Below are 14273 nucleotides of genomic sequence, written 5' to 3'. Positions count from 1 at the left end.
GTGCCATTACATTATGAGAATTACTGTAATTTTGATTTCTAAAAATTGCCAGGAAAGTTTCCTCTTAAAATAAATAAATAAAAACAGATTTTTGATGTGGTCTCAGTTTTAAACTCATTCCTCAGCTAAGGCAGAGTTTTGCTTCCTTTCTCCCTGTTCTGTTAACAGGTTGCCCAAGGAGGTTGTGGATGCCCCATCCCTGGAGGCATTCAAGGCCAGGCTGGATGTGGCTCTGGGCAGCCTGGTCTGTTGGTTGGCGACCCTGCACATAGCAGGGGTTTGAAACTAGATGATCACTGTGGTCCTTTTCAACCCAGGCCATTCTGTGATTCTATGATTCTTGAATGGTCATGAAGTTCAAATGGTGAGAAATTCAAACTTCTTCGTTAAATGAGAATGTAAACAGCTATAGGGGGTCATTTAAGATCTACAAAAGATTGAGGTTGCCTGAAGACATGTCGCTGGTGCAATAATAATGGAAAGCACGGGTTATCCCAGCTAGGTACTGCCAGAGAAAGGTACTTAGGAGCCCAAGTTTTTCAGTATAGTCTGATGTTTGACTAAATATCACTTAAACTTAGAATCACAGAATCATCAAGGTTAGAAAACATCACTAGGATCATCAAGTCCAACCTTCATCCTATTACCACTACACCCACTAAACCATGCCCCTAAACTTGTTTCAACCACAGACATAGTAACACAATCCTCTCTCAATGGGAAGGGGATGATGTGAAATGAAAAGTAATTAAGAAATAATTAAAAAGAAAGATTCCTTTAACCGCCTATGGATTTTCTGCCGGCTATCGTTTATTACCTCAATATTATGGATAATCTGTTCTGTGCTATTAGAACATTATCACAATTTATTATCCCAGCTGTTGCCCTGTGGGATGGACTCATCCCAAGACGATATGCAGCTGCCCAACCTTGTCTACATCTGACTGTGATGCCCTGGGCTCTTCATTACTGCTTGGGGGTCAGATGCAAAAAAAACCCCCTTTGTCTCCAGAGGACTCTTTGTATGGAAACAGGAATGGATGCTTTGCATGTAAGTGTATCTATACAGTGGGACAAAGTGGAGTAGAGCTCCACAATCCTTATGGGTCCTTTCCAACTTGTGATTGTCTACGATTCTATGATTCAAGACATGTGTGCCCCTTACACAGGCAGGAACTGGAGGCAATCATCCCAGAGTCGGTATATCACCAAATACACCACTAACTCTGCTGCATGCCAGATCAGCATTTCTCACACATGCACAGAGAAACAGAATTGCTGCTTTTCAGGATTCCTCTGTGCGCTCTCTTAATGAGACATCTGAGGTCTCATTCTGGCCACCTGGTAAATATTTAAAACCGCTTTAATACATTCAAGGGAAAGAGATTTTTTCAATTATTTACCACAACTCATTTTCAACAACGATCACTTAGCATTGTAAAAATTTGTGTCTTTCAATACGTAACCCAGCTACAGAACTACATTGATCGGTCTACACACAAATACATTCATACCAACATATATTTGATTAAGAGTTTATACAACGTCAGGCTTCAAGGAATTTTGGATCAATGCCTTTACTTTGCTGTTATAAATAAGTAAACTCAATTAAACATTTCTTACAGCAAATCACAATGGGCAGGAGAATCATTCTGCAGCTCCTCTTTCCAATTTTTACCTATTACATGGATTTCAGAAGCTAATTACTCTCTAAAGGGAACTTACTGGAGTTTGTGTTACCAAACATATCTCTCCCATCCACCAATGGAAGAGAGGAACTACATGAATGCGTTGAAAAAACAAGTGCCCTTCAATTCTCTCATAATTTGCTATAATAAATGCAGCATGCAGAAAGTAAAACAAAAGACCTGCAGGTAAGCAGTATTTGAATTCATACTGGATCTGCACCAAAGTCAAGAAGTTGACTGTACAGTCTCACCAGACCTATAAATCAGGTGCCCTGAACATACATAGTATTTTGCATTACTTTATAAGGTGTTAGCTTTAATGATGCAATATATGCACATGGTGGTCAGGTTACAGCTGCTGTGGGAACTATAATTTTGCATGGTCTGACCAATCTGCAGCAGAAAAATACTAATAAGTAAAACAGTCACAGCACTGCATTCCCTTCAGCATGTTTCATACATCCAATTTCACTCCTGTATTTGAAGGAGCAAGAAAATAAGATTCACATAAAACTGCAGTTGTATAAGAACCAGCTGAAATGGATGAGAATTATCCATCAGCTTTTTCAAGCAGTTTGCATGAAACCTCATGACTCCAAGCTAAGCAAGTGTAACTGCATGAAAATGGATGTGCTCTCAGGCACGGTACATGCACAAACCATACTGTGAGAGTGTCCGTGCCCAGCAGACATGAACGAGTGCATAAGCTCACCTCTGAGTCAGAAGCATCTCATCAAGGAGATATTACAACATACTTTATCATAATGCACCAAAGCCAAACGCAGGCATTCTCCTGCAAGTGACAGGTACAAGGAAAACCAATCTGCAGCTGAGCAAGTTTAACACATCTACTAATGCTGCCTGACTGACATCAAGTTCTTAGTAATACAGTCAGTCTCCTAACCAGGAGGATTACCACCTATTTTCATGAAAAGACTTTGTCCTACTCTTCCTCCAGCCTTCCTTTACTTTCAATCCCACCATTATCTGCCTCCAGGATTTGTACTCAATATATATATATATATATATATATATATACTCAATATATATATACTAAATATACTATATATACTAAATGTATATATATACTCAATATATATATATATATATATATATATTTTTCCCCTCTGTTAATACTCCGCTCACTCCCACAGAAGGCTTTTTTTGGAGTCATCAACCATTATCAATATATCAAAAAAGCTGACTGCATTCAGATTTACTCCCGGTGCATGGATGGACAACAGCTATATAAAAATTAGTCCATCCAGTGAGCACTGGTTAATTGTTGTCAGTGCCCACCATCATGTGGCACAGGCATGGCCCCATGCAACCATGTGGTAATCTTGGTGAGACTAGAGCTGTTCCCACCCTTGCTACCCCCACCCCACTGACAGATTGTAGTCTAATGAAGGTGGTCAAAAGCACAAGAAGCACTTTGATATGCATGACAAGAAAACAAACTGCAGTTAAGTTACTGAAAACAAAGCCCCTTCTCTTTGAGCTTAACCATCAAAATCAATGCCTGTTTGACATTCATGGGATCTGACCACAATTCAAGAACGTGCTATTTGTGATCACACACAGTTCTCATGTCCAGTACTCATCATCAATTAGTGGATTAGAATAAGGCATAACATTTCTATAAACACACAGCTGAAAATCAACAAATCCACAAGTGCTATTGGAAATGCCTGACAAGGCTACAGGAATACATTAGCACTTTGGCACACAGAGGCCTTAGTTTATTTGGCACTAACAACTAAAAGCTAGCAAGTGATAACAAGGTTTGATGTAAACCACAACTGAGTCATGGAATCACAGATTCACAGAATTGTTTGAGTTGGATGAGACCTTTAAAAGTCATCTAGTCCAACTCCCTTGCAATGAACAGAGACATGTATAGCTAGATATAGCTGCACAGAGCATGGTGTAGCCTTAAAATCTACGTAATATTAAAGCTCTGGTTCACTGTCTTGCCCTAATGGTAGGGTTCTCAGTGACATCATCATCCTTCCTTACCAAAAAGAATAACATTACAACCATTTCCTGTATACGTGTTAAAGAGGACATGGAAAACCATGGGGTATGACCAAGTAGGAAATGAAGATTCATAGGGAAAGCAAGAAATCTGCTAACTGCACCTTTAAAAAAAACAAAGACAAGAGTATCAAGAAAATAAAAAATAATCTGCAAAATAAGGCAGGCAGTTCTATTTTCTGGTACCATATTATCACTTGCAAGCACCTAAAAGCTGTTCTCTGTGCAAGACCTGAAAGGCCAATTTAATATCTGCAGGAATCACACTACAGCAACCTGATTTCCTGGTATCACACCCTTCACGGAAATTCTCATGTGGAGATTTCTCATACACACACTTACATGTGTACTTTATATGTATATATATATATATATATATACAAATCAAGCATATCCACACATAAACTTATTTACACCCTTGTTATATACACAGACATACATACATATTTTATCATATATGTGCATGCATACCTATACATATGAATCAAAACACATGCTTAGATTATAGTGCACTCTCAGTACATCTACTGTTTGTTCATTGACAAGCATCCTAGTATATGTAAAAAGCAGGAAAAAGGGTTGTATTTGTGTATGCATACAATTGCTAACCACAGTGTAATGTAGGCGAAGAACACAGGATTCGTGATCTCTCTTAAAATCAAGCACAGAGCTCTGATAAAAACCATCTCACCTACTTCTTGCACTTGGGGTGGGATTTCACTTAGCCTAGAAGACCAGCTTCCAGGGAAGAGTGTACAGAACTGCTCTTTGATAAACTACAGAACAGATAAAACCCTCAGAAAGAAGAATAGTCCCATGGGAACAGAAGAGAATAATTAAACAGGTCTTACATGTCTCTTCTTCCTCAGTGCTGTATCTTCCGCCTCCAAAGATGTCATACACTATTATTTGAAAACCACATCACTGGCTTCAGTGTAGGTCTTGGGGGAGGAACATGCTCCTCAGCATCATTAGTGGGATAGAAAATAGCACTTTCTTAGGAACTGTTACAGACACAGACAAACATGAACTTACTTGTTTGCTACTTCTCTGCCCAGTAGGAAGCAAAGCTTTGGATTTCTCTGCTATTTTCTGTAAAAAGGAAGAAGAAAAAAAGTGAAGGAAAATGGTTGAGAAAACACAATCCAAATACGTAGGGAGGAAGTCATAGGGAATTATTTCTTCTACTACTTAAGGAATAAGACAAAGAGAAAAATCTTATTTAGAAAAGAAAGGGAGTATAGCCACATGGAAAAGTTTTGGTCCTGCAGAATTAAAAGTCTTCAAAGCTTCCAGAATGACAAGGTTATCAGAACTGAAACGTGTATTTAAGAAATGACAGCTAGGACGTAGATAAGTAGCAATTTACTGCTCAGATTGGTTTCCTGACGCAACTGGGCATTCACAAAATGCAGAGGCTAATTTTGTCTCTTCTGAATTGATGACAGTTAAAAACAAAAAAAAAAAATGCAGACACACAATTCAGATGGATTGTACTTGTGAACATTAAAAAAGTACAAACAAGGTGTGTATATATGAGGCTGGAACCCTTTACCTGAATCCTTTCAACTTCTCATTTAATGGGATAAAGCCATTTCATTTAAAGCCCCCACACTTGTGTTTATGAATAGGGCAGAAAAAGAGTTAATAGTTGTAGAGATAGTGAAATGATATTATAGTATATACATGCTGTTGAAGAGCAATTTTAGGCACTTATTAAAATTTTTTTTTAAACCATATCCAGCAAGTATTGGAGAATCAATCAGGGCAGAATGGTTATAATAAGAGAAATTGTTTCCAGCCAAATTCCTTTATACCAGTATAATTCCAGTATATTCTTCCCAGATGTTGCAGGCATGGGTAAAATGCACTAGAGTAGTATGAGAGATCATGTAGGTTATATTTCTACAGAATTCAATTAATCCAGATATATGTTCAAATTTGTTATATGCAGGTAGCCAGCCGACGAGAGAGAAGTGTTTTGAGGATGGTAAATTTAAATTGTTACTACAGTGTTTAAAAGCAAAGCAAATCTGCAGAGTGTCCCTAGGGTAAAGTGGAAGAGCAAGATGCGAACGGAAGATCTAGAGTTCAGCATTTGTTTGTTTTATTAAACAGCTTGATCTCCCTGACAGGTCCAACCCACAGGATGTGTTTGGAAACCTTCTGCCAGAGACATAGAGAACAGCAGAGCCATACAGGGGGCTAACAATTAAGGTGAATAGCAGCGTTGCCTGTACACTGTTTGCAACAGAGGTGAAGGGGACATTGTTCAATTACTTCTTGCTCTCCCACTGAGTGGAGAAACACAAAAAAATTGTAATGGCTAAGACAGGGCTACCACTGAGTGTCCATCACATAAACAAAGGCACAGTTTTGTTTTTTTCCTCTTCTGTTGTTCTGTCATTGTTGCTCAGCATAGAATTATAAAACCAGAGATTATCCCAAACCAGAAGGAACCCAAGTCCAACTCCTGGCTCCATAGAGAACCACGTAAAATCCAAACTCTATGTCTGAGAGTGGGGTCCTCAAACTCCAGCAGCTCAGGGCTGTGCCTACTGCTATGGGGAGCTTGATGTTCCATGCCCACCAACCTCTGGTGCAGAACCATTTCCTAACACCCACCTGGCCCTCCCTTGGCACAGCTCCCTCATGAGGAAGCTGTAGGCCACCATGAGAGCTCTCCTTAGACTCTCCTGCTCTGGGCTGAACAAAGAAAGGGACTCAGCTGCTCCTCATCTATCTTGCCCTCCAGATCCTTCCCCATCTTCATAGCCCTCTTTCAGATGCTTTGGAGTTGGAAGGGACCTTCAAAGGTCATCCAGTCTAACTCCCCTGCAATGAAGAGGGACAGCTGTAGAGATGAGACGAGCTGTACAGAGATGTTCCATGCTCCTAGCAGTTGTGTTAGCTCCCACTTATTGTGTTCCAAATACACACTCTGAAAGGTAAAAAAAAGAGAGCCCCTCACCTTCTGCACAGCTCCGTATCTTTGGATGGCATCAGACAGCTGGTTCTTCAGCCTATCCAGCTGAAGTCGTTCTTGCTGTGTTGGGAGAACAAAGATCTGGTTAGCAAGAGCTAATTCAAGTAGTTGACTCTTTCTTGGGGGGTCTGGGGAAGCACAAGAAGCTGAGAGGGGACAGCACTAGGACAGCTGATCTAAACTGGCCAAATGGATATTCCATACCATATGATCATGTGAAGAAACTGTAAATTCATGGGTTTTGGCTGGGGGCCAGCATTGCTCAATGACTGACTGGGCACTGGTTGATGGGTGAGGAGCAATTGCTTTGTGCAACACTTGTTTTGTAAATATAAATATACATACACGTAAACACATTATATGAATATATATTATTACCATTACTGTTATTTCTTACTTTTCTGTCTTAGCAAATTGGTCTTATCTCAACCCATGAATTCTCTTTTTTTTTTTCCTTCTGATTCTCTCCCCATTCCCTCTGGGAGAAAGGAAGCAAGCGAAAGGCCATGTGGTGCTGAGCTGCTTTCAGGGTTAAACCACAACATTCAGACAACTGCTTAAGAATATGAAAGTATTTTATAAAGGATAGGATAAACAGCTTTAATTTTTAATGGGAGCATTTTCATACAGAAGAATATTCCCAGTCTTATAGTTCATCATCCAAAGATTTAAAACCATTTTTAGAACAGGGTAAATATCATTATTCCCACTCTACCAATAAAGGCCTATAAACTTTGTTACTTACGCAAAATAAGACAAGACAGACACCCTGGAGAGCTGATCTAATGGTCCAGCACTCATTCTACAGAAACACGGAATCCAGATAGGCCTCTCCATTTAAGCCCTTTGAGATTACTTTAAAAGGAAGCCCTAAAATAACCATGTGCTATTTTACATCAATCTCCTGCCTTGTATCACACTGATCCCCTTACATCAGTATCTTTGCTCCTGAAATACTATCAATTTGCTCAGTCAGGCATCCTAACTCCAATAGCTCCAACAGCACCTGGAGCTTCAAGAGAAGTCAGAGAAACTCCCACTGTGCACTTTGCTGGCTATGCATTATAGCTGGAAAACACGGGGGGAAAAGTATATATATTTTTTTGTCCATGGCTGCAGACAAAGCAATACACAGAATAATGGGTTGGGAAGGTCTGATTATAAAGCTCTAAATTAACTGAATTATTTTCAAACTGAGAAATTTTATGGGAGGAAAGTTTGAACTGCTACCAAGATCCCCAGTAGGGACTTGCCAACGCAGCAGTTGATACCCACCACAATCATTAATTCTATATAAGGGAGAAGGGCTTCAGGCTTTGTATCAAAATCTGTAGGTTTAATTACTTGAACTGCAAACTGTTGGAAAAGAAGAGTTAAAAATACTAAAATCCGTTAAACGAATTGACCAGGGAGCAGAAAAAGTTATTAGGTGATGCCAGTAGAGAGCGGCAAGTTTATTCCACATATTACTAAAATTGTTTATGTGTCAATTTCCTTCTGGTCTTAAATATTCTCCCTTTAACTTAGCAGTTTTTCTCCACGACAGTAAAGGCTGTTCTGCTGACAGCCTTTCTACTGGACACAACACTGACTTCAAAGGCTAATACTGATGTTTTTGTATGACACTATAATTGGCTTTAACATGACCTTGCCTGATTTCCCTTTGGACCCAATTTACGTCACAAAACGGTGCCCAGATCTCTATACCTCCAAGAAGAAAACTTTTGTTTCATCAAGGTCTGATGCAATTATTTTCAGAGTGTGCAAGGAAAAAATATAGGCCTTGAAATCCACTATTAATCAAAGAAACGTGCTAATAACCATCAAGTATTACGGCTGATGCCTGCATACGGTTGATGCCAATAAATGGAAAAGTCATTTAGGGGTGATTTGACTCTTAACTCCTTTTCTCAGGTGCTTGTTTGCAAGTGACTTAAATCTGGACTGTTAAAGGCACCTGGATAAAGGTGAAACTTCTCAACTTTCACACCTGGAGTTTGCTCCCCAGGATTCCATACGTTAAGCTGCTGCTCTTCCCTGCAGGTCAAATTCAACAGGAATGTATGGGATCTAAAAGTCTTTGAGGAAAGGTCAGAAATTATTTGATTGTCACTGGAATCAGGGAATGGGAGACACTCCTACTCCTTTGACAAAGATGTTCATGTGAGTTGAACCGACTGATGACAAAAGACCACTGTGTCCACACAACAGAAGAGATCGCCGTGGAGTCATCTGTAATACAAAGTTTGGCTCTGATCCAGCCATAGCCTGTAAATATCTGTCCTCACCACTGCCTTCCTTGAAAGAATGCCATATGCAAACATTGCGCTGCTCTGCTCTTTCTGGACTTTTGAGCACATTTATAAATTCATCTGCAGCAAGTGCATCTACTGTACTACTGAGTATTTAATCAACTTCAAACTCATGTAGAGATGGATACTCTCTGTACTTTCATCCAGACTGCATGAGACCAGTTACAAAATTGCTGCTTTCGAATTCCACATGATCCAGTTGTGGGAGAAGAATGGATTCCGAAGCTTTTTCCAACAGAAATACAAGCCATGTTTATTGTGTAACAGTAAAGGAAGCCATAACAAGACATGGGCTTCAACAGCTTTAAAGCATTCACTACCCACTTCTTTTTTCTTTATTCCTCCCTCCACAAGCCTCAGCACTCTCTCCCAAAGCATCTTGAACGACACATACCCTGGATGAGCCTCTGACAACCTCAGACAGCTGCTTGATGGCTTTGGTGCTAGTCGTGATGGTTTTATTAGTCTCTTGCTGGGTTGCGTGCCTGCAGAAGAGGAGAGATGATGTGAAATGCAATTGAAATTAATTGCATAATGAATACTTACAGAGCTTCATCAAATTGCAGAGTGGTTGAAACAACACAACATACATTACATGAAACCATGGTAGGACCATGCAAGTCTTGGGTCCTGAGTAGCAGTAACAGATAGGGCTGCAGGAACTCCTAGCAAGGAGCTGCTCAAAACATCCCTCTCTCAACAGCACAAAGAAAATGGCTGTAGACCTACAAAGTCAATGAGGGAAGATAAAGTGGGGATCTAGCAGGTAGCCAGGCCATCACACAAGAATGGTATTGCAACAGAAATTATAAATATAAGGGTTATATAGGAAGGAGAGATGGGATGGGGAAGTTGTTTGATGGCTTGCCCAGAAAACTATGGTTGCTGGGGAGAGAAAGAGGCAGATGATTGAGCAGGACAGATTTCCTTATAATGGTGACCTCCCTGCTAATGACACAGTAGCTCCAAAGAAGCACTGTCTATGCACAGAGGAATATCAAAGCACATCTAAGAACTAAAACACACAGGCAGCAAGCCAAGAGAGTCATGATTCCCTTTTGCACCTCAAATTCCACTACAGTGTCTTGTAAGCTGGTCACTGGCATCTCTGGTCAGGACAAAACAAATAGGGGAAAGTGATGTAAGTGCTGCCCATAGGGATTTAGCTCAGCCCAGTAGTTCCCAAGCTTCATAAGGTCAACAGAGTATTTTTAGCCTCTAAAATTCCCCATAGAGAACTTCAAACCATTTTTTTTTTGAGCTTCAAAACCTTTTTTTTGAAGAAAGGGGCGGCTTTCAATTATGTTTCAATCAAAAAGTCAGGAAAGGCTCAAAAAAACACCTAAAGAAAATGATCTTTTTCTTCCTTAGAGGACATCTTAAGTCATAGCTGTAGTGAAAAACTCATTTGTCAGCTACTCTTTTTCAGTCAGCAGGATGCAGAGTGAATGGAAGCTCTCTGATTAAAAAAAAAAAGGCTCATTAGGACCCTTCTGTCCTGAAAACCCAGGGCATGTCTCAATCTTTTAGCTTCTTCCATTGGTGAGGCATTGGAACAGGCTGCTCAAGGAGGTGGTGAAGTTGCCATTGCTGAAGGTTGTCAACAAAAGGGTAGACACAGCACTGAGGGACGTGGTTAGTGGGCACAGTGGGGATAGGTTGCTGGTTGGACTAGATGATCTTAGAGGTCTTCTCACACTTTAATGATCCTATGACTCCCGCTGCTCTGACTGAACTGATGGATCTGAAAGCCTCTTCCAAGACTTTTTTCAATGTTTTCCCTCTCTCCTTTGAGGAACAAGCACAGCCCCAAGCACAGCCTTTACCTAGCACAACTTAGCTACTAATACATTGAGCCTTATCAGTAAGCACTGCGGCAGAGCAGACAGAACAAGAATTGCAACGTTCACCACCACAAGCAAGTTTGTATGTTTTCATCCACAAAATCAAGTTCTTTGCACAGACAGAACAGGTGGGAAAACTTCTAGGATAAAAGTACATGGACTTTATGCATTGGACCTACCCAGTAGTCAAGGAAAAGCTTAGCATACCATGACCATGACATCTCTTAGGTATAGAACAGTAATTCAGTTGTGTGTTAAGTGTTGAACATGTGCAGAGAAGGCATGGATCCTTTGGCACCACAGAGGAAAGAAAAACAATCTACTGCAAAGACAAGATTGGATCAGATAGCTAGTTTTTCTGAGCTCTGCTTAGTTAAGATAACATTTCTGCATCCATTCATCAAAATGCATTTATTTATGATCGCATGGCCCACAACACCAGCTGACTAATTACATTACCTTTAATTTGAAATAGATGAGGTCATCTCTGCCACAATCAGGTATTCCACATCACCGTCACAAGAGAGGGAGCAGGGAATTGAATCCTGCCCAATCACCTACCCTGAGGACTAAACAATTAGAGTCGTCTCTAATCTTTTAATCAAGTAAATCTTGCCACCAAGTGCATGAATTCCATAAGGAGCCATCTCAAGACGGAGCCTTTTATAATGCTAGAGTTGACGTCCAGTTATTTTGCAGACCTCATTAAATTATCTGCCTGCTGAACACGTCAGGGATTTACGTAGCAGCAATTACTGATCCTCAAAGTAAAATTGTATGTTAGGCTTATGCGTCTGATCCTGCCCAATTTCTAAAGCCAAAAAGAATCTCCTGCATTTGTATTCTAATGCAAATTTGATGTTAGATACCTTATGTAACAAATCCATACATCACACAGACTTCGCAGTGAGTTGCTACCAAAAAAACTGGGTGAGGGAATAAAAAAAAATAGAAGTTCTTCTTTCCACCTCTTAATTCAAAATGCACTTTAACTAACACGCTGGTGCTTGATTTTAGTAGTTCCCACTATGCTGTCAGTTCAATTAACTTCTTATTCTTCAGCCTCACAGATATGCTCAGGAATAAGACACTGATTATATTTAATTTACATTAAATGCTATTAAGATCTTCAATAAAAATAAGGCCTCGAAGCTCCAGTCCCTGCAGGATTTGATTTTAACATGTAATGGTAACAAGATATGTCACTATTATTATTATTATTACTATTATTATTATTATTAGCTTTCTTTATATTCTACTCCCTCACAAGTGTGGAAGGTAATTAAAGGGGTATCTCTGATGAACAGAATTTGCTTCTGAAAAAGCCTTCCACACAACAGTAAGTAAAACAGTCTAAAGAGATACAGAGGACCTAAAATACAAACTTGGTAATGGACTTACCCAGCTACAGCAGCACTGTAAAAATTAGCACTCCAAGAATGGAAAACAAAAGGGCATCTCTTAGGAAGAGTAACACCTCTTGCTGTGCATTTCTATGCACAGGAATTGCAAAGACAACGCAGTAAATAATACAAGAGATGTCACACTGCTGCGTGAGCATTTCCTACGGCTGCTGTTTTCTTTACCAAGGAACTATGGTCCACCAAATCCACAATCTCCAGCACGCAGCTGCTTACACTGTGTTTTTTGAATGATCGTATCTGTAATTAATTTATCCAGTTTTAAAATGGGCATAGTGAAGATGCAGATGCAGTGACAGCTGCTTCCCTTCTCTGCAGTGACAGACTGAAGGAAAGATAAACACCGTCACTCCCAGCATCCCCCTCATTTGTCCTTTTTCCCCCCAGCTTTTATTGCAAAGTGTGATGCCACATGATGTGAGACATCATTTTGGCTAGTTTGAGTCACCTGGGACCCTGAGGGGACCCTGATGCTGTCCCCTCCCAGCTCCTTGTGTCACCTGGCAGGGCACTGAGGAGCTCAGCCACTCCTGACAATAATACTTGTTCCTGAAGAGCTTTGTTTTCTTTTCCCATAAGGAAACGGAAATTGTAAATATTCATATACAAAGCAGAGAAACCTCATAAGATTCAGCATCCTCTTTGGCACAGCTCAACTGCACTGCAATGGGGAAAGCATTTAAGAGGACAAGTAGGTTTGGGTACAACTATGCCAGGGAGCACAGCATACTTTAAGCCACTCATTTGCCTTTTACACAACAGCTGTAGTTCCCACCACTGCAGATTTTCCTGTGCAAAGGAAAGTAAAAATTGTAATGCATGGAGCAGAGAACTGGGCAGCACGATCTGTGGCTTAAGCAGAAACAGGTGAAGTATCTGCATGTGAATATATTCCATAGTAGTCAGAGGCATAATTACGTAAGGGTGCAACAAGCATGCAGAAGGATATTATTCACATTGTAAGACTTCAGCTGATCTCTTGTCTGTCGTACAGTTGGATTTTGTGAAGGACTGTGGGACCTGATGACAGACCACATCAAACTCCAAAGGTATTTATATAAAACTTCACACATTCGCCACAGGGACATACAGCAAGGAGTACTTCTATCTAGTCCCTGAAGGCTGTGATTCTTCACTCTCCACCTAGCCAAAGTGCTACACTTCAGAGCAAAACCAATGGAGAACCTTCATGGTCTGTGTAGGGGGGACCCCCATGGATGCTGCAGGGAAGCCCACGCCTACACTACAGCAGTAATCCACACCTTTTGAGTGTCTCCCACACAGCTGGGCTGATCCTACAGCAGAGCTAAGGATATTTCGTAGAACCACAGAATTACAGAATCATAGAACGGCTTGGAAGGGACCTCAAAGACCATCTCATTCCAGTCCTCCTGCTGCATGCATGGCTGCCAACCACTAAATCAGGCACCAGATCAGGCTGCTCAGAGCCCCATCCAACCTGGCAATTTGCAGGCTGATGCGTCCAACACTTAGGTTAGCAAACACTTCACAACAGGATGGAAAGATATGCTGGATTATATTGCTATAATTCTGCCCACAGCCAACACTGTGCCTCATCCCCTGGGGCTGCAAGTAGAAAGAGATGGAAGCAGTGGGCATCTCTCATCTCTGAGTATTTATTGCAGAGGTAAACAAAGCAGAAAGATGAGCTAGGAGGAATAGTTGCTTTACCAAGCCTTAAACTATCTTTATTACTGTACCATTAAAGCCACCAAAGGAAGAAAAGCTAAATCTACTTGTACAGTCTCCACAGTGATGCTCAAACTTTTTTTTTCTTTCTTCTTTAGAAACTGCTGCTGCATGTTGAGGAAGCATTTTCAACAGACTAAAATAAGAGCTCTAATTCTGTTCTGTCAGCAAACCCCTTTGCATAGGTGTAAATCATCCAGCCAAGTAAAAGCCAGGAGAAAAAAAAGACTGTTACTTCCATGATTCAAGCGACACAATCTTCTATAATAAAAGAA

At 40.4% G+C, this 14273-nt stretch overlaps 1 protein-coding gene across 7 annotated transcripts in view; it reads right to left on the bottom strand.

The window, feature by feature from the left end:
* The window catches only part of TSNARE1 (t-SNARE domain containing 1), a 496518-nt gene that overhangs the window by 281721 nt on the left and 200524 nt on the right, over positions 1-14273 (bottom strand). For all 7 annotated transcript variants that reach the window (XM_048938875.1, XM_048938870.1, XM_048938876.1 and 4 more), the window contains 3 exons: positions 9418-9508; positions 6697-6771; positions 4761-4817 (listed from right to left, as the gene is read on the bottom strand). In XM_048938875.1, coding sequence (XP_048794832.1) covers positions 4761-4817; positions 6697-6771; positions 9418-9508 — 223 coding nt within the window. The remainder of the gene's footprint in view (positions 1-4760; positions 4818-6696; positions 6772-9417; positions 9509-14273) is intronic.

This window comes from Lagopus muta, chromosome 3, assembly GCF_023343835.1.
Source record: "Lagopus muta isolate bLagMut1 chromosome 3, bLagMut1 primary, whole genome shotgun sequence".
Classification (NCBI taxonomy): Eukaryota; Metazoa; Chordata; class Aves; order Galliformes; family Phasianidae; genus Lagopus; species Lagopus muta.
The sequence above is the reverse complement of the archived record's forward strand: the minus strand, read 5'-3'. Positions and strand labels throughout refer to the sequence as shown.